The following is a 21,453-nucleotide window of genomic DNA, read 5'->3' as shown; positions in this document are numbered from 1 at the left end:
CAATTTGGATCGTTCGTACAAGATGGGACTTAAAGGACAACCGACGTCACTTTTTTGTTTTTTTAACTGACACCAGAAAAACGTTTTATAGCATCTAAAATACCCAAAATACGCAATATGATATTTTTAGTCAAATGCAAAACACCAATAAAAATGACTTAGTGTCCAAAATCTGCAAAAAAATTGAGCTGCGAATTGGGCATTTTCAGAAAGTCCCGCCCCCAGTTCGTGACGTCACGCCAAGACGTCTTGCATTGCTAGTAAATCAAAACAATGGCTTCAGATTCGGTTTATGTGCTTTCTTGTTACACATCCAGTTATGAATATGATTCAAATACTTCTGAAGAGGAAAGCATACATGTTTGCAATATATTAAATAATTTATTTGTGCCATTTTGAGGCAACATTGGGGGAAAATCTCTCACCTAAAAAAAGAGGCACAAAATGGTGACATCCTGTGGCCACCTCCGTTTACACAGGCTGATAAATTGGACGCCCTCTTCTGGCCTTCTGGCAGCTTTTGGGTGCAACACGAGGTCCCCAGACCAAATAAGTACGGCAAAATACATTGACGTGATGGAAGGACCGCTACAATGCGTTTTCACGGTCAAGCGCAGTCCCTTACTGACGTCACATACGGACTCGTCACCAACTCAAAAACAAGACTTCCTGAATATTCAGCGCAAGTCTTAAAACGTAAAATATAGCTAAATGCGGTGGAATCTTTGTAAAATACGCTCAGTAGAAGTAATTTGAAGCCATTTTACAGAGTGTCATTTCAGTCACGGAGGTGTTTGGTGATTGACGGCATGACCCCGGATGCCTTTTGAGTCAGGTTTTAAGGCGCCACGCACAGGGGCGCAACGTCCCGAACCGTAATGGAGTCGTTGACACGAGAGAAAAGCGTCACATCAAATTGGTCAAAAACTCGTTTCTCACATCCATCACACAGTGCGTATCTTTGTGGGACTTAGGTGTCCGCTGTGCACAAGCACTCTCCTTGTGTCTACATTATCCTTGCCCAGCTGAGGCTAAGCTGTCCTTCTGCCACAAAAAAAATAAATAATAATAATAAAATAAAATTAATATATTTCCTTTCTTCACTACTTTTTTATTTATCTAGCTATCCATCTGTCTTCTCATCGATGGACCACTCCTGTGGTCCATCGATGTCATCTGTACAAATTTGAAACAGATGACGGCTGAAGAAACCTTCTCATCGATAGCTATCCATCTAGAAAAATAAAAAAAGAAATGCGCGTGATCCGGGTCTTTCCGAGAATCTCACTGCATTTTCTGGGTGCTACATTGCTGTCATTGACGGCTCGAATTGATATGGGAGGACTCCTTTAATCAATTGCAAACATTTATGCTTTCCTCTTCAGAACTATTTGAATCATATTCATAACTGGATGAGTAACAAGAAAGCATCTTCTTCTAATCTGAAGCCATTGTTTTAATTCTCGAGCAAGGCAAGACGTCTTGGCGTGACGTCACGAACAAGGAGGGGGGAACCTACTGAAACTGGCCATTTCCGGATTCATTTTGAAGTCATTTTTATTGGTGTCTTTCATTTGACTAAAAATATCAGCCTGGGTGTTTTGGGGATTTTAGATGGTATAAAACGTTTTTCTGATGTCAGTAGGAAACAAAAGAAATGGTGCCGGATCTCCTTTGAATGTAGTGTGTACAAACCTCATAGCACAGTAAGAACACTACAACCCAATGTATTAACTGTCTTTCAAATGTGAAAAATATCCCTGATCAGTTAATAAATTTGTCTCAAGGAATATGCAAGATATGGCGTTTACATACTATTTCGCAGATACTGGGAGGAGGAAATGGAAATAGATTAAAATAACATATGCACTGTGATTTATCAATATTGCGTCTATTTTTAATCAGTTTCAATCGAAGGTGCAAAGTTAAAGAAATCAACATTTATTGAAAAATGGAATCACTTTCAACATTCAAAACATATTATTACACAACGAAATATTCAAGCTCAATAATACCTACTTGTGTTAAATTCCGCCAAATCATAGATTGTTTGTCCTGACCGCGCGCTCAACAAACTCCTCACTGACGCTCTCGCCTTCACGCGCTAACAATACACGTGTACCGTCGCCAAGCACACAGACATAGGCTACCTGCAGTGAAATTTGCATACTCAGCACGGCAGCCAATCAGAAGCCTGCTTCTTTCTTCCGGACTTTCGCAAGCGTTATAAGGTCGTGCATTTGCATATCATTTTCCAAAATAGATACACAGAACCTCAGCCAGAGAATACAGATTCAAAAGAAGCTAACAACATATGTGATGCTACAAAATGTAAATTTACATTAAACTGTGACTGTAAAGTGTGTGAGACTTAGTGGCTTGTAGCAAGCAATGCAAACGTTGCATTGTGCACCATGATGACAAATGACTACTGCAGCAAACTCTACAGCCATGGACATTTGCTGTAAATTAAGCAAGGTAGCGTTTGTGCTAGGTACGTCCTTAATTTAAAAAAATATATATACTTTGAGACAATGTTTTTTTTATGTGATTACTCATCTTATTGTGTTTCAAGTTGTGAAAAATGGGGCAGGCAACTTTTCAGAGTTATCTGCCCTGTTGTCTGCTAACTTTTTGTCATGAGTTTCAGACACTGTTTTTACTATAATTTGGACAAGTTCGGCGTGCCAGACTAAAAAGACTAACGGGCCGTATGTGGCCCACGGGCTGTAGTTTGCCCATGTCTGATCTAAACTGAAGGAAGGCAAAGCACGACTGTGGAGAATAGCCATGGAAATACTGCCTCCTCCCTGAAGGGATAAAGCATGAAATATATATGACAATGTTCCGTTATACTCGAATAAATACGGTACTTCTGTTATCTATTATCTATTAGCAATCTAGCTGGCTAGCGAGCTATCTAGCTGCCTAGCTATCTATCTAGCTAGCTAGCTATTAGCTATATAGCTGGCTAGATAGCCAGCTATTAGCTATGTATTAGCTTGCTAGCTAGCTTTCTATCTATTTGAGTTACTTCTGGGTTGAGTGAGCGCTGGCGCATGTGGCTGCCGCTGCTCACCCACAGAAAAATCTATCCTGTGATTGAAAAGTTACCTTGAGAGTTTTGAAATGCGCTTATGAATAAAATATAATAATAATAATAATAATAATAATAATTATTATTATTATTATTATTATTATTATTATTATGTATGCACACACGCACACACCGTGCCTGAGGTACATGCTCATCTGTCGACACAAGCACACACAACAAAGCCATGATGTTGGAATTGCGTGCATGCATGTGTGTGTGTGTGCTTGTGTGTGTGTGTGTGTGTGTGTGTGTGTGTGTGTGTGTGTGTGTGTGTGTGTGTGTGTGTGTGTGTGTGTGTGTGTGTGTGTGTGTGTGTGTGTGTGCGTGTGGGTGCGTGTGTGTGTGCGTGTGGGTGCGTGTGTGTGTGCGCACGTGCGCGCAGCAACAGCACATCGGGTGGCTCGTACATCAAGCAGTGCTGCAAAGGCTTCTGCATCGACATCCTGAAGAAGATCGGCCGCAACGTGAAGTTCACGTATGATCTCTACCTGGTCACCAACGGGAAACACGGCAAGAAGATCAACAACGTGTGGAACGGCATGGTGGGAGAGGTATGGACCCCACACAAAACCAACCGCCGCTGCCATACACTCAAGCACCTTGCTAGGAAAGTCGCTATCTCCTTAGCTGGCTAGCTAGCTAGCTAGCTCGCTCATGTCCAAATTCCCCATGAACGGCCCCCGTCCCAGTGGTACGACCGCCTCAGCTCCCGAACGTGGACGTCCGCGGCCGTTGACAAAGTAATCAAACAACACTCCCCTGGAGGCAATATGGCGCGGCGGCCCCGCCGTCATGTGTCACGTGACGTTGGCACGCCAGCGGGGATAGATGACAACCACCATTTCTTCTTCAATGCCCCAGAAGCATTGAAGAATATATACTTGTATATATGTATATATATTAGTGACGGGCAGTCAGGGGAGGCAGGTGAGGCCGTGCCTCATCTGTCATCATAGAAATATCAAATGCAAAATAAATTAAACAGTTATATTTATTTAGTGATTTGTACTTTAAAGTTCTTTTCCATTTAACTTCACCATTTTTGGATTTTTTTTCAAAGTCAAAGAATTTTCACGTTTACCGTTCAAATACTAAGTAGAGACGAGCAGTGAGGCAGCAGCCGGATAAACCTCACCATGGGTTGTGCAATAACTATGCTAACTTGCTGGCTTGCTCTGCAGTGAGACCGCATTGCTGTCCCTCTGTATATCGCAATTAAAGTGTTCAAACGCTTCGAACTAAATTTCTACAGTTTAGCTCAGGCATGGGCAAACTACGGCCCGCGGGCCGCATACGGCCCGTTATGCTTTTTAATCCGGCCCGCCGAACTTGCCCAAATTATAGTAAAAACAGTGTCTGAAACTCATGACAAAAAGTTAGCAGACAACAGGCCAGATAACGGAAAAGTTGCCTGCCCCATTTTTCACAACTTGAAACACAATGAGACAACTAATCGCATTAAAAAGCATTGTCACGAAGTATAAAGTTTTTTAAATCAAGAATGTACCAACTACAAATTCTACCTTGCTTAATTTACGGTAAATTTGCATGGCTGTAGATTTTCCTGCAGTAGTCCATTCTCATTGTGGTGCACAACGCAACGTTTGCATTGCTTCCTACGAGCCACGAAGCCCCTTTCATAAGTCTCACGTACACTTTACAGTCACGGTTTGATATAAATTTACGTTTTGGATTGGATTGGATTGGATTTGCCTTTATTAGTCTCACAGTGGAGAAATTTACATTTTTGTAGCGTCACACATGTTGTTAGCTTCTTTTGAATCTTTCTTCTGGGCTGAGGTTCTGTCATCTATTTTGGAAAATGACTTTATAACTTTATAACGCTTGCGAAAGTCCGGAAGAAAGAAGCAGGCTTCTGATTGGCTGCCGTGCCGAGTATGCACATTTCAACTGCAAGTAGCCTATGTCTGTGTGCTCGGCGATCGTACACGTGTATTGTTTGTGCGTGAGGGCGAGGGCGTCAGTGGAGAGTTTGTAGAGCGCGCGGTCAGGACAATCCATCCATGATTTGGCGGAATTTATTCTTTTTCAATAAATGTTGATTTCTTTAACTTTGCCCCTTCGATGAAAACTTCAATGAAAATAAAAACAGACGCGATCTTGATGAATCACAGTGCATATGTTATTTTAATTTCTTTCCATTTCCACCTCAAAGTATCTGCGAAATAGTATGTAAACGCCATATTCCTTGAGACAAATTTATTAACTGATCAGGGATATTATTCACATTTGAAATACAGTTAATAAATTGGTTTGTAGTGTTCTTACTGTGCTATGAGGTTTGTACACACTGCATTTAAAGGACAACCGGCACCTTTTTTTTGTTTCCCACTGAAAAACGTTTTATAGCATTGAAAATACCCAAATCAGGCAGGCTGATATTTTTAGTTCAATGAAAAACACCAATAAAGATGACTTCAAAATGAATCCGGAAATGGCCAGTTTCAGAAGGTCCCACCCCCTTGTTCGTGACGTCACGCCAAGACGTCTTGCCTTGCTCGAGAATCAAAACAATGGCTTCAGATTCGGAGAAGATGCTTTCTTGTTACTCATCCAGTTATGAATATGATTCAAATAGTTCTAATGAGGAAAGCATCAATGTTTGCAATTGATTAAAGGTGTCCTCCAATATCAATTCGAGCCGTCAATGACAGCAATGTAGCACCCAGAAAATGCAGAAGACAAGCTCCGTTGGAAATGGGCTGATTTGTCAGCTGGGAATTTTTGTCAGCGAATATCAAATAGTTGTCTTGGTGCAACACACAACCATTGCGTTATGTGTTTTTCTTCTAATTTCGCCATCAACACGGATCAACACGAAGTTTTCAGACTAAACAAAGTACCGCAAAATGCATTATGTGTCGCTTTCTCGGTCTCCTATCCAAGAGGCGAAACGTCCGAAACCTTCACTTTTGTACAGATGACGGCTGAAGAAACCTTCTCATCGATGGACCACTCCTGTACGACTGAGAGCTTACACAGACGTCACTGATATATATATATATATACAGTAAAGTCTCGTTATATCGATATTCAAGGGAGTCCGAAAAAATATCGATATAACTGGGACTATCGATATATCCGACCCTGTTTGCATGTAAATTTCTCCGTGCGTGCATAGAAACACTATCGATATAACCGGGACTATCGATATATCCGATATCGATATAACGACACTTTACTGTATATATATATACATACATACATACACACACACACACACACACACACACACACGCACGCGCGCACGCGCACACACACACACACACACACACACACACACACACACACACACACACACACACACACACACACACACACACAGGTAACATCCCACTTACAACTTACAGCCGTAAGTCAAAATGGTCGTAAGTGGAAATCCATGCAAATGCTAAATGACTCGCAAACTCTGGTGCCATCACACGGTCGATTGCTGTGCGAGAGTGAGATGCTGGCTGGCCAAAATCGTTGAACGCGTTGCCGGCCTGGTAGTGCGTTGTGATGCCAGGCGTAGAATTTAAATTTAAAAAATAGGGTCTAGGTCAGGGGTGCAAACTTTTTGACTCGCGGGCCACAATGGGTTCTAAAATTTGACAGAGGGGCCGGGCCAGGAGCATTTGGAGGGAGTGTTGGGGCCGGATATACTAAAGCATTAAATGCAGTGTGTGCAAACCCCATAACATAGTAAGAACACTACAACCCAATTTATTAACTGTCTTTCAAATGTGAAAAATAGCCCTTATCAGTTCATAAATTTGTCTAAAGGAATATGCAAGATATGGCATTTACATCCTATTTCGCAGATACTGGGAGGAGGAAATGGAAATACAGTAAAGTCTCGTTATATCGATATCGGATATATCGATAGTCCCGGTTATATCGATACTATTTCTATGCACGCAAGGAGAAAATTACATGCGCGCAGGGTCGGATATATCGATAGTCCCGGTTATATCGATATTTTTCGGACTCCTGAGAATATCGATATAACGAGACTTTACTGTAGATTAAAATAACATACGCACTGGGATTTATCAAGATTGCGTCTGTTTTAATAAGTTTCAATTGAAGGCGCAAAGCGAAAGAGATCAACATTTATTGTAAAATGTAATCACTTTCAAAACATATTATTACACAACGAAATACTCAAGCTCAATAATATGTACTTGTGTTAAACTCTGCAAAATCATGGATGGATTGTCCTGACCGCGCGCTCTACAAACTCGTCACGGGCGCCCTCGCCTTCACGCGGAAACAGTACATGTGTATCGTTGCTAAGCACACAGACATAGGCTACCTGCAGTTGAAATTTGCATACTTGGCACGGCAGCCAAGCAGAAGTTTGCTTCTTTCTTCCGGACTTTCCCAAGCATTATAAGGTTGTGCATTTGCATCTCATTTTCCAAAATAGATGCACAGAACCTCAGCCCAGAAGAAAGATTCAAAAGAAGCTAACAAAATGTGTGACGCTACAAAATGTAAATTTAGATTAAACCGTGACTGTAAAGTGTACTTGAGAGTTATGAAAAGCGCTTGGTGGCTTGTAGCAGGCAACACTAACATTGCATTATGCACTATGATGAAAAACTACACCTGGAGAAAAACAACGGAAATTAAGCAAGGCCGCATTTGTGGTAGGTATAGGCTTAATTTAAAAAGTTAACGTTATACTTTACGACAATATTAATACTCGTCTTATTGTGTTTCAAGTTGTGAAAAATTCGGCCGGCCGCTTTTCAGAGTTGCCTGCCCTGTTGTCCGCTAACTTTTTGTCATGACTTTCAGACACTGTTTTTTACTATAATTTGGACAAATTCGGCGGGCTGGATTAAAAAGCCTAACGGGCTTGTGGCCCGCGGGCCGTAGTTTGCCCATTTCTGGTCTATGTCGTGGTCATAAGTACAGGTGGTCATAGGTCGAGCAGGTCGTAAGTCGGATGTTACCTGTATATGATACAGTGCCCCCCCCCCCTTGCTCCCCCCCCTCTGTGTGTCTTCCAGGTGGTGTACAAGAAAGCCGCCATGGCGGTGGGCTCTCTGACCATCAATGAGGAGAGGTCAGAGGTCATCGACTTCTCCGTGCCCTTCGTGGAGACGGGCATCAGCGTCATGGTGTCGCGTAGCAACGGCACCGTCTCGCCGTCGGCCTTCCTCGGTAACAAAGCGGTTGGGAAAGGGGGGGGGGCTTCGTCGTATTATCTGCGTTATCCGTTTAGTATTAGCATCCCATTAGCGTTGTGGGACCTCAAGTATAGACACCTCTACCTGAAAAAAATGGCTAACGCGAGCAGTCACATATGCACGCCCCCAACCCCACCACCCTCAACCACCACAGACATTTACACACACTTTGTCAGTGTTTTGCTTCCGTGTGTGTTTGATCCCCGCCGCCCCCTCCTCTTATTCTTCCTCCACTACATACAGTGATACCTCGGCTTACGAACGCTTTAGCTCATGGACTTTTCACCTTACGAACGTTATAACGTATAATCTTGGCATACAAACTATTTTTCACACACACGGAGTGCCACAATGTGCAGTTCGCTCTTGGAGCTGGATCTCTGAAGTGGACAAAGAGAGCCTAACACTCCTAACACTTTTTTTTGGCCTCTATTCCTCGCCCCCCATTCTTTGGTTTGAGCCGCACGTGATTGGTCAAGATATGTGGTAGAGGAGAGAGGGGACACACGCAGCAGGACACATGCAGCAGTGAGGAGGAGGGAGGGGTTAGAGAAACAATCACGCTGTGAGCACATGAAACAGGAAAGGCAGGCGACAGAGGTTGAAGTAAAGAAAAAACAAAAGTGAAAAGGTGAGAAAATGGACGGCAAATACAGTGAAATTTTGACTCGTTTCAACTTTATTGATAGTTCAAAGGCAGAGTGTAGACTGCAAGGTTAAAATATCCCATCAATCATGCTCCCCAAATAACCCACGCAAGCCATCTGTACAGTTTGAAGAGAAAAGACAAGCAAAGGAACCAGCTATTAATGAAGTTTCTAGTGTGTCTGCCTGCATCTGTTGCTGTTGCAATATCACAACTTCCAAGATGTACAACCCAGAGCTCTTTGAGACTCCACTCCATTCCATCAAGCCATCGACGACCATCACAGAGGGAAATAAAATGACTTTATTATACTGTAAAGTTTATTTCTTTCATTACATTACCTTAGCACATTTATGACACATAAAATAAGGTATAGTTTACATAATTTTAAGGCCTGTTTAGTAGAAAATTATGTTTTATGGGGACCTGGGAACAGATTACGGGAAATTAATGTTTGGAATACACACTTTTCTTACACACATTTTCTGGGAACCAATTAAGTTCGTAATCACTGTATGCAAATGTTTCCAAACCACTGACTAACTCTTTCTCCTCTTCGTGTGCCCCCCTACCCGCACCGCTTCACCATGGACTTTTTCTCCTTCCCTCAGAGCCGTTCAGCGCGTCCGTTTGGGTGATGATGTTTGTGATGCTGCTGATCGTGACGGCCATCGCTGTCTTCCTTTTCGAGTTTGTCTCTCCGCTGGGCTTCAACCGCAACTTGGCCCAAGGCAAAGGTACACAAGCGCGGAGGCCAACCAGCGCCCCCCCCCAATCCCCCTTCTCCAAACTCCTCCGTCGTTGTTACGCAGTTTTTTTTTTTGGGGGGGGGGGGGGTGCTAGCCGCTACTAATGCGCTCCCAAAGCATCCGTGCGAGCCCGCCGTCAACTTGCCGTTTCTATTTTCATCCTCGTTTCATTGGGGAGGATGTGGGGCCACCCCCGCCTCCAAAAAAATGGCCTCATTTCCAAACCCAATTTTAAAACACGTTGGATGATTTAGCTGTCGTAGCATGTTGTTGCTAAGCTAACCTGAACGTTGAGTTGTCTCGGAGAAGAACAGTTGTACGTCTCCCCCCCCCCCCTCAGACCCCCACGGTCCGTCGTTCACCATCGGCAAGGCTGTCTGGCTGCTGTGGGGTCTGGTGTTCAACAACTCAGTGCCGGTGCAGAACCCTAAAGGTACCACCAGCAAGTTCATCGTGTCCGTGTGGGCTTTCTTCGCCGTCATCTTTTTGGCCTCGTACACGGCCAACCTGGCCGCCTTTATGATCCAAGAGGAATTTGTGGACCAGGTCACCGGACTCTCGGACAAGAAGGTAGGAACTGCCGGGCACCCCCTGATGCCCCAACCGCTTCGTTCGCTCATCAAATTGATCAAAAGGTTGAGCTGGTTTTCCGCTAAAGTGATTCAAAAATTGTTTTCAGATTTTACCTCGGTTTACGAACCCCTTGGCTTACAAACTTTTTGGTTTCCGAATGTTAAATTTATGAAAATTTAACCTTGGCAAACGAACTATTTTTCGGGATACACACGTAGCACCCCAATGAGTGATGTGTCGTTTGCAAACGAGCCCGTTCTCCAAACAATAAAATGGCAGCTGACTTTTTTTTGTCCTCTATTCCCCGCCCTGAGTCTTCGGTTAAAGTCATGTGATTGGTCAAGAACGCAGCAGTGGGGGGGCGTTCTCCTACCAAGAAAATGGTAGCCGACTTGTTTTTGTCCTCTATTGCCTGCCCCCAGTCTTCGGTTAAAGCCACGTGATTGGTCAAGAGCGCAGCAGTGAGGAGGGTGTTGAAACATTAGAAAAGAAATTGATTATAATTAAAGAGATAGTCAGACGACAGAGAGTGAGAAAATGGATAGAAATCAGTGAAAGTTGGACTCATTTCAACTTTGATAGTTATAAGGCAGAGTGTAGACTGCAAGGTTAAAATATCCCATCATGTAACCCGCACAAGACATCTTGATGCAAAAAGCTATCAACCCAGCTAAACAGAACACAATTAATGAGGAACTAGGTAAATTTATCGCAGAGAAAGCACCTACAAGGGATCATTCCTCAAGATGGTAAAAGAAGAAGGCTACGTTCCTCATCAAGTGTTTAATGTTGATGAAACCGGCCACTCCATTCCATTAAGTACAGTACAATTACAATTACACAGTACAGTTAATTACTTTAATTACAGTCCTTATGGAATGTTACTCTCTTTCCAAACAGCAATTCCCTACCTCCGACCTCCTCCCACCCCATTCCATCAAGCTATCAACGACCATCACAAATGTAAATAAAATAACTTGACGATACAGTGCAGTGTATTTCTTTCATTAGAATACAGTAGAACATTTATTATACATAAAATAAGGTATATTTTGTGTAGTTTTACGGCTTATTTAGTAGAAAATCATGTTTTATGGGGACCTGGGAACGGATTATTCTCATTTTAATGTTTTCCTGTTTTCCTATGGGAAATTATTTTTGGGAATACACACTTTTAGCCTTACACACTGCCTGGTAACCAATTAAGTTCGTAAGCCAAGGTATCACCGTATTCCTATGCAATTGATGGGGGGGGGGGGGGTGGAGGCAGGTGTAAAGGGGGGGGGGGTAAAAAAGGGTCAGCTTTAATCCAGTTTGCTCATTTGAACAAAACAACCTCCCCCCCAATTGGCATACATGTTTGTCAATCAGAGAGCTGTGTTCACGTTTTAGTTGTATTAAGTTCATCCTGTCTACTTGATATCTAATTTAAAACAGATTCTTGTCAGGTATTTGAACACCTACAATACAATGTCTGTGTGAAAAGAATCTGTTTTAAATTAAATTATGTGTTGACGTTTGTTCGTGGAGGGGTCTCTTGTCAAACCCGTGCCAAGCTGAGTGACAGCTTGCCGGCTGTCACTCAGCCCGCACTTGTTTGCTCACGCACACTTTGCGCGTCATCCCGCAGTCGCACTAAGCGACGGTTTGGTTGCGGCCTGGTCCCTGTCCAGTTTCAGAGTCCATACTCGTATTCGCCACCCTTCCGCTTCGGCACGGTGCCCAATGGCAGCACGGAGCGCAACATCCGTAAGAACTACCCGGACATGCACCAGTACATGACCAAGTACCATCAGACTGGAGTGCAGGACGCCCTGGTTAGCCTCAAGACTGGGTAAGTCCGTCAAAGCCGAACTGGAAGCCGTTTGGTCCTTTGGGGTCCGGGTGAGCCCTTGACGCCTGGCTTCCGACGGCAGCAAGCTGGACGCGTTCATTTACGACGCGGCAGTGCTCAACTACATGGCGGGCCGAGACGACGGCTGCAAGCTGGTGACCATCGGCAGCGGTTACGTCTTCGCCACCACCGGCTACGGCATCGCCCTCCAGAAGGGCTCCTACTGGAAGAGGCTGGTGGACCTGGCCATCCTCGGCATCATTGGCGACGGTGCGCTCGCCTTAGATTTAGATTTCCCCCATCCATTTCCACCAAGCCCCTTTGACGGCTTCACCGTTTACTTCCCTGTCAAGTTCCCCGACCTTCCTCTCTTGCCCATCCTTTGCGCCAAACCCCCCCTTTCATGCGCTCTCCTTTTGACCCCCAGCCAATTCCTTTTTGCAGCCCTTTCAATTCATTTTGCTCGACGCATACCTTCCCTTTCATTTTTTCCCCAACTCCTCTCCATCTCACCCCCCTCCCCTCTCAATTTGTTTTCAACCCCCCCTTTCATGCGCTCTTCTTTTGAGCCCGAGTCAATTCCTTTTTTCAACCCTCTCAATTAATTTTGCTCGAGAGCGTCCCCTCCCTTTCATTTTTTCCAACTACACTCCACGCACCGACCTCACCTCTCAATTAGCTTTACACGCTCCCCCCCCACCTACACCCCCACCCTTCCCTGCACTCTTCATTTTTTTATCTTTCGGCTTCTGTCCTTGTCCAATTTTGACATCATTTCATTGTCTATTGGACTTCCATTGTCCTTCTATCCTTCCTTTTTGATTGACCTTTCTTTTTTGGGGGCGCGGGGTCCAGGTGAAATGGAGGAACTGGAGGCGCAGTGGCTGACGGGCATCTGCCACAACGAGAAGAACGAGGTCATGTCCAGCCAGCTAGACGTGGACAACATGGCGGGGGTCTTCTACATGTTGGCCACGGCCATGGGCCTTTCCATCCTCACCTTCGTCTCCGAGCATCTCTTCTACTGGCGTCTGCGCTACTGCTTCACCGGCATCTGCTCAGGACGCCCCGGCCTGCTCTTCACCATCAGCAGGGTGAGCGAGAACAAGGCCAACTGCCACACCCCCCAAAAAATTGCGCGTGCAGGTTAAGTGTCTGGAGGAGGAACACGTCCTCGCACTTAAAGGCGTCATGCGCTGACATCATGGCCTCAATTCAACCCGGAGGGAGTCATTTTGTCATTTGTTGCATCCTGGTTCATCAAGGGCATCTGGAGCTGCATCCATGGCGTTCACATCGACATGAAGAAGAAGACCCCCGAGTTGGACTTCAGCCCCCAGGCCAACATGCTGCACCTGCTGAAGTCGGCCAAGTCCATCGCGATGTCGTCGCCCAAACGCAACACGGTGCTGCTGCAGCCCAGCATCCTCGACGTCATGACAGGAAAAGGTCTCATACACCTCCCCCGTACCCACGAGCAAGGCTTGCAGAGTGTGGACTTCCGGTCCACCTCGTGGTTTCAAATTCAGGTTTTAAACAAGGACTTCAAGTATACATTCGAGTTGCAAACCCTGGTTGACTTTCAAAGGCAGGTTTCTGTGTCGTGTATTTGGGTTTCAAGACAAGGGGTCTCAAATTGGAGATCGCCTTTGCTTTCCTGACCAAGGTCTGGGTTTCAAAGGATGCTTTTGAGTCCAGGTTGGGGGTTCAAACCATGACTTCATGTACACGTTAGCATTTCAAGCCAAGGTTGGGGTTCAAGAGAAGGTTTCAAACACAGGGTAGGACTTTTAACTGTCATGCGTTTGGCTTTCAATACAAGGGGCGTGAAATCAGAGAGCGGGTTTGGCTTCCGGACCAAAATGAGTGTTTCAAATTCTTGTTTTGAGCCCAGATGGGGGTTTCAAGCCACCACTTCAAGTCCACGTGAGTGTTTCGGGCCATGGTTGGGTCTCAAATACAGGGTGAGGCATTTCCGTGTTGTGTGGTTGGGTGTCAAGACAAGGGTTGTTAAACCAGGTTTGGCTTCCCAACCAAGGTGAGGATTTCAAATTTGTGTTTCCAGCCTGGATCAGGGTCTTAAACATTGACTTCCGGTACACGTTAGTGTTTCAAGACAAGGGGTATCAAATCGAAGGCCAGGTTTGGCTTCCTGACCAAGGGGAGGCTTTCAAAGGTTGCTTTTCAGCCCAGGTTGGGGATTCAAGACAGGTTTGGGCTTTCAAAGTGACATGTTGGAGGGGGCACGGGCGCCCACTGTACACGCCCTCACCATATTTCCTCGTCTCCTAGGTAACTCCCTGCACAGCTTGAATCCGAAGGGTCCCTGTCTCTATAGCAACGCCGGTGGTCCGCAGGCCTTCCTGTCTCTGGCCGGCCGCCACAAGAACCTCCTGAACAATGCGGCGCCTTTCCCGGCCCCGCAGAAGCCGCCGACGCTCCAGGTCAGCCCCCCCGACAAGCCGCAGCTTTCGGTCGACAACGGCAAGACACAGGGCGTCCTAGCAGGGGGTCCTGCCGGACCTCCGTCCAAGCCCCGCGCCCTTTGGAAAAAAGAGCGTGGAGACCCTCAAGACTCAGCCCGGGGGGCCGGCGCCGGGCGGCGCTCCCGTTGTCGCCGCGGGCGGTCCGCCGGCGATGCTGAGCCAGCGCTACCTCCCTGAAGAACCGCCGCCCCCGCCCCATTCGGATATCTCCGAATGCTCCAGCCGCCCCGCATCCCACAAAGACTCTGACTCCGTCGCCGCCAGGGGGGGCTTCAAATCCGTGAACCAGTTGAGGAAACGAGGCGGCGGGGGTGGGGGGGCCAAGATCTACTCCATCGACTCAGACCAGGCCAGCCTGCAGTCGGCGCCGCCTTGCCGGCGCGACAGCCTGGGGTACAGCGGCGAGGCCGACAAGGGGGAAGCGCCCATCCTGCAGTTGAGCGCCACCTTGCTGCACCACAGCCACAGCGCCGAGGCCGACCTGCACTCCATGAAGGACAAGAAGTACGGCACCTACGCGCACGGCAGGTGAGAATCGCACACGCACATTCGCTTTTTGACATCTGGAGATCTATCGCCGCTGCAACGGCGGTAGACACGCTCGGGTAGCAAAAACAAAGGTACCTTGCTTTTGTGCCTCGTGACCAAGCACCTAACAAGGCGTCTTGACGCTTGCCGATTGTTTTGCTGCCCACCCGCCCCCGCAGCTGTACCAGGGACAAGTCCAGCGCTTCCTTCGAGGCTCCCGGTTCGTTCGGCCACTGCCGGTCTTGCCTGACCAAGCTGAGCGGCTACTCGGGTCTGTACACGGTGCGCCCCCCGCAGGCTCGCTGCGACGCCTGCGCCCACCTGTGCAACCTGTATGACATCAGTGAGGACCACCTGAACTACTCTCGGGTGACCGAGGCCTTCACCCATTTCCTGCCCCAAAGCCAGCTGGGGGTGGTGGGAGAGGGGGACGACCTGGTCAGCCATTTTGAGCCGGCGACGGCGGCCGCGCCTACGCGCTCACCGTCCGCCCTGACCGGCACCTCCTCGTCCGGGGCGCCGCGTCTGCGGCTGAGTCGCCAGCACTCGTACGAGAACCTGCTCCCGGACGGCGTCCCCGAGCGGGACCGGGAGGCAGCCTTCAACGAGGGCCCCTACGCCAACGTGCTCACCGTGCGCTCCGAGCGCCCCTTGAGCGGCCGCCACCAGCCTTCGCCGTCAACCTCGCCCTCCCCCCTGCCGACCCCACGCCGCTCCAAGAGCCTCTTTCCCGACCGGCCCTCGCAAAACCCCTTCCTGCACCCGGGACAGGGCGCCCACACCGGCGCACTGCCCGCCGGCCGTCCGCTCTGCCAGCAGCGCCCGACGTTCTCGTTCACCGTGGCCAATCACGGGGGCCACCACGCCAACCACCACTTGGACCCGCAGGCCTGCTCCCCTCAAGCGGAGCCCCCCGTGGTGGCCTACGTGGTGCCGCCCGCCGCCACCCAGCCCATCAGCTACGTGACGGCGCCGCGAGCTTCCAGCGCCGGCGGCAACCGGCCCCGCCTCTATCCACGCATGCCCAGCATTGAGTCCGACGTGTAAGACACACACCCCCCCGCGCCTCTCTCACCAGCCTTCCTGGACTTGAGGGAGGGGATACTCACTGCCACCACACAGGGATTAAATTTACAGATGGTGGACTGACTGTGTTCTCGGACCCCTTACACACATGCACACACACACAGAAAGACTGTTTGATAATGTTGATGTCAGCCAATTGAACAAACTAAGTCAATCATTTAAAGGGGCAGGGGGAGGGGCTTGCTTTCAGGATAAGGTGTGCTCCATTGGGACCTGAAATGGAAGCACACTCACACACATACACGCATACACACTTACACACAAACATAGCAAACACACACACATACACGCATATACACTTACACACAAACATATCAAACACACACACACACACACACACACACACACGTCTCTATATATAGCATTTAGCATCCTAGCTTCCTTCCTCTCTTAGCTCCTAGCCTTCAGGTCACACACTTGCATGCTTCCTTAACAACCCTGCGCGACACTCATACACGCGTACGCAGGGTCACGGATGTGCACATGCACTCCTACACATACACGCGCACACGTGCGTGTGCGTGTTGATGCGGTAAACTAGCCTAGCCGTTGTGCACTTTGTACATTTTCTAACGTGCCAGCAAACACGAACCAAAAAGAAACACTTTTTTGATACTTGCACAAATTCGCTGGCTTTGATGCTTTGCTCTCTTTTGTTTTCTTTTTCCTTTGGAGCCGAGGCGGCCGCTGTGAGCTCATGAGTTAACTCTCGGCTTCATTCTTAGACATGCTAGCGAACGTGCGTAGGCCTGGTTGAGTGACGTGAGACGTACTTTCTAAAGTTGCTTTATCATAATCATCATCATAATAATACATTTAATTTAAAAGCGCCTTTCAAAACACCCAAGGACACTTTACAATTAAAAGAACAAGAAACACCAGAACAATAAAACCATAAATAAAATGATGATTAATAAAATAGTTTAACCCCCTCCTGCCCCTACTAACATCCATTATTTTTGTTTTAGTTTAGTTATTTTTATTTCTTGGTAGTTTTTTCCCCTTGCAAATGTGCATAGCCCCCCCTACCTAGTAACACCCATCATTTTTGTTTGATTATTATATTTTTATTTTTTGTTTATTTTTCTTTTTTGTTGTTGTAATTTTTTATGTATGATTTTTTTGCTAGCGAGTGTGCTGAGGCCTGCCTGAGTGACATGTGAGATGTGCTTTCTAAAGTTGCTCCCCCACCACCACCTTGCCCCGATTTTAATTAATGTATTTATTTATTTTGTATTTGTTTTATTTAATTGTCGTATCAATTTCTTTATTCATTTTTAGTATCTTGTATTCCCATCTTGCAGAGGAAGGTCCCGGAGGTGAAAGTACACAGAAGACACATGCATTTTGGAACAAAACTTGAACACTGTGTCGACATGCGGAATGGCTTACACACGCGCACACCCACATACAAACACAAACACAAAAACTGTGTCCCAGTCGAGGGTGTTAAAAAAAGCATTTAAAAAAAGATCAATGAGGACGAAGAAAAGATTTGAGATGCCCATTTTGAGTTGAGGGCAACCTTTTGGGCAGCGTTATGCATGCCGCAGGCCGCATTTAATTGATGCGTCATCAAATGCAGTCCTCTTTGAATTGGGGCAATAGAATTTTGGTCTACCTTCAACTGCCCCCCTCCGATGGGACACGGCCACACGACTGCAACTTGATGACAAGACGCAAAGCCAAGTGGAGTGAGGACCTTTGGGGGACGGGGCGGAGGTTGATCCCACCCCTATTCCAAACACTCACATGCCCACACATACATGGTTTGTGGATGGCCCCGCCTCCAGCCCGGCCCCCCAATGGTCTCGTGTGAGTCCTATGCACGAAATGGGGTTTCCATCTGATTGATGTCCAAACATTGTGACGCGGTGCTTTTTTGCTTTGGCTTCGGTCGGATGTGGGACCACAACTTTGGATTCTTCTGATAACAAACTGCCATGTTTTCTATGTTTCGTCTAAGGGGGCGGGGATGTGGGTGGGGCGGGGTTCTCCCCTCTTTTTTTCCCCCTCTTGGATTCCTGATGTAATGACGTCCGTCGCCCGGGAATCAATGAGGAGTGCGCAGTTCCCTGAAGCCGCCTGCGTGCGCGCGCGGTTACTTTCCTCTTCTCTTCTTTCCTTTATCCCACTGGTAACATTTGACCCACTCATGTAACACAACACATGCACTAATTGATGTGAGTGTGATTGTGAATGTGTGTGTTATTGTGTGTGTGTGCGTGTGTGTTATTGTGTGTGTGTACGTGTATGAGTGTGTGTGTGTATGTGTGTGAATATGTACGTGTGATTATGTGTGTGTGGATGTGTACATGTTCTAGTGTGTGTGTCTGCTTGCGTGTCTGTGTGTGTGTGTGTGTACGTGTGTGACTTTGTATTGTGTAATTGTGTGCGTGTGTAAATGTGTGAATATGTACGTGTGTGATTGTGTATGAATGTGTGTGTGTTGATGTGTACATGCTATTGTGTGTGTGTCTGCTAGCGGGTCTGTGTGTGAGTGTGTGAATATGTACGGGTGATTGTGTACGTGTGATTTTGTATGTGTGATTGTGAATGAATGATGAATGAATGAATGTGTGTGTATATCTGTGTGTATATGAATGTGCGTGTGTGTGTGTTATCTGTGTGTTTGTGTTAGTGTGATTTTGTGAGTGTGTGTGATGTTTATACCATCACTGGAGATTTGAATGTGTTTTTTTTTCCAACTTGCATGACTGCACTTGTGTTTCTGGTGTCATTTTTTGTTTGTTTTTTTTTTAAGCAGAACGCGCGCGCACTCCAACACACTACCGCACATCGGCTGCACAATGAGCGGGCGATGTGCGGTTACGCGCCCACGCGCGCTATTTTGTCCCCGTGTGTACGTGTCCGTTCAGGGCTTTGGACACGACTGCTTATGTTCTACACAAAACATGTCACACGCTACTTGTGCACAAGGTGGAAAGAAGTAAAGGGGACATTGTTTTATGCGGCTGTCTTTTTGATTGCTTGCGGTGCGGCGTCAAATCAACACATCGTTCGGGATGTTCGGCGTGACGTGAGCCACCCAGAAACCAAATCAAAAGACGCCCAAACAAAAAAATCGCATGACGAGCCAAAGAGGTCTCGAAAATCAGACGGGGAATCATTTGAGGGGACGGCGGTTGGTTGGTGGCGCTCAATGCGGAAGAAAACCTCGACAAGCGTCCGCAGGAAGTGCGCCAGCAAGTAAAACAAAAAGTCAACCAGGAAGTGACCAGCCCAGCGGGAAGCCAAATGACAACATGACAAAGTCCACCAAAAGTCCAGAAAAGAAAGTTTGGCGGACATCTTGGGAGGCTCACCAGGGAGCAACCATGGAAAAAAAACAACAAATACACACACACACACACACACACACCAACATTTTAGAATAATAATAATAATAATACATTTCATTTATAAGTGCCTTTCAAAACTCTTAAGGTCATAAGATGAGTTTTTCTGTGGGTGAGCAGCGGCAGCCAGACACGCCAGCGTTCACTCATCCCTGAAGGAACTCAAATAGATAGTAAGCGAGCTAATATATAGTTACTATCTAGCCAGCTAGATAGCAAATAGCTAGCTAGATAGCTAATAGCCAGCTAGATAGCTATCATATAGCCAGCTAGATAACCAGCTTGACAGCTAATAGATAGGTAGCCAGATGGGGAGGGGCATATTTAATAATAATACATTTCACTTCTAAGCGCCTTTCAAAACTCTCAAGGTCACTTTACAGTCACAGGATTGAGTTTTTCTGTGGGTGAGCAGCAGCAGCCACACGCGCCAGTGTTCATTCAACCCGGAAGTTAATAAACAGAAAGCTAGCTAGCCAGCTAGTAGATAGCCAACAACCCAGAATAACTCAAATAGAGAGAATAGATAGCTATTATATAGCCAGCTAAACAGCTCATAGATAGCAAATAGCTAGCTAGGCAGCTAGATAACTAGTCAGATAGATAGCTAATATATAGCCAGCTAGATAACCAGCGAATAGATAGCTAGCTAGATAGATAGCTAATAGATAGGTAGATAGCCAGCCAGATTGACAGCTAGATGTTCTTCTTTTCCTTTCGGCTTTTCCCTTCAGGGGTCGCCACAGCGAATCAATGCCATCCATCTATCCCGGTTTTGTGCATCCTCTTCTCTCACAACAGCTACCTTCATGTCCTCTTTGACAACATCTATAAACCTCCTCTTCTGTCTTCCTCTCAGTCTCCTGCCTGCCAGTTCAAGGCTCAGCATCCTTCTGATATAGTCTTTCTCTGTCCTCTGGACATGTCCAAACCATCTCCGTCTGGCCTCTCTGACTTTCTCTCCAAAGCCTCGAATATGAGTTGTCTCATTCCTGATCCTATCCAACCTGGTCACTCCCAAAGAAAACCTCAACATCTTCAGCTCTGCTACCTCCAGCTGTGCTTCCTGTCTTTTCTTCAATGGCACTGTCTCCAGTCCAAACATCATGGCTGGTCTCACCACTGTTTTATACACTTTTCCTTTCATCCTAGCTGAAACCCTTCTAGACAGACAGACAGACAGACAGACAGACAGGCAGGCAGGCAGGCAGACAGACAGACAGACAGATAGATAGATAGATAGATAGATAGATAGATAGATAGATAGATAGATAGATAGATAGATAGATAGATAGATAGATAGATAGATAGATAGATAGATAGATATAGACAGACAGACAGACAGACAGACAGACAGTTAGATAGATAGATAGATAGATAGATAGATAGATAGATAGATAGATAGATAGATAGATAGATAGATAGATAGATAGATAGATAGATAGATAGATAGATAGATAGATAGATAGATAGATAGATAGATAGATAGATAGATAGATAGATAGATAGATAGATAGATAGATAGATAGACAGCCAGATAAATAAAAAGAAGTGGAGAGGAAAAAAGAAATAACAAGTCATTGATGTGCTCGGATTCCAACGCCGTGCGAATAGTTGAGCATTTTGACCACAAAATAAAAAATGTTCAAAATGTCAACAGACTTGAATTTTGCAAAAACATTTTGTATTTTACAATAATTGTAAGAATCGTCTAATTGTGTTTATTTTTGGGGCAAAGAAATGCTCGCAAACATCTGACTAAATTCTCGTGAAGGCGGAATTCCGAGAAGTCGTTAAACTTTGGCAAAAACCGAAAGCAATCAATGAATCCATCCAAAGCGACTTGACTTGAAAGCGGCGAGCCGCTGCCTGAATGTTTTTTCAATCGGAGAGC

At 46.2% G+C, this 21,453-nt stretch overlaps 1 protein-coding gene across 1 annotated transcript in view; it reads left to right on the top strand.

Annotated features, from left to right (window-relative positions):
• The window catches only part of grin2ab (glutamate receptor, ionotropic, N-methyl D-aspartate 2A, b), a 168,210-nt gene extending 147,415 nt beyond the window's left edge, over positions 1 to 20,795 (top strand). The window contains 11 exon segments of the mRNA XM_089005460.1: positions 3,480 to 3,648; positions 8,119 to 8,272; positions 9,556 to 9,681; positions 10,034 to 10,263; positions 11,940 to 12,100; positions 12,183 to 12,370; positions 12,956 to 13,194; positions 13,366 to 13,549; positions 14,393 to 14,649; positions 14,651 to 15,114; positions 15,294 to 20,795. Of these exon segments, the coding sequence (XP_088861586.1) occupies positions 3,480 to 3,648; positions 8,119 to 8,272; positions 9,556 to 9,681; positions 10,034 to 10,263; positions 11,940 to 12,100; positions 12,183 to 12,370; positions 12,956 to 13,194; positions 13,366 to 13,549; positions 14,393 to 14,649; positions 14,651 to 15,114; positions 15,294 to 16,161 (3,040 nt within the window). The 3' untranslated portion in view covers positions 16,162 to 20,795.
• The last annotated feature ends 658 nt before the right edge of the window (positions 20,796 to 21,453 follow it).

This window comes from Hippocampus bargibanti, linkage group LG10 (genome assembly GCF_051943395.1).
Source record: "Hippocampus bargibanti isolate YZ-2025 linkage group LG10, ASM5194339v1, whole genome shotgun sequence".
NCBI lineage: Eukaryota > Metazoa > Chordata > Actinopteri > Syngnathiformes > Syngnathidae > Hippocampus > Hippocampus bargibanti.
The sequence above is the reverse complement of the archived record's forward strand: the minus strand, read 5'-3'. Positions and strand labels throughout refer to the sequence as shown.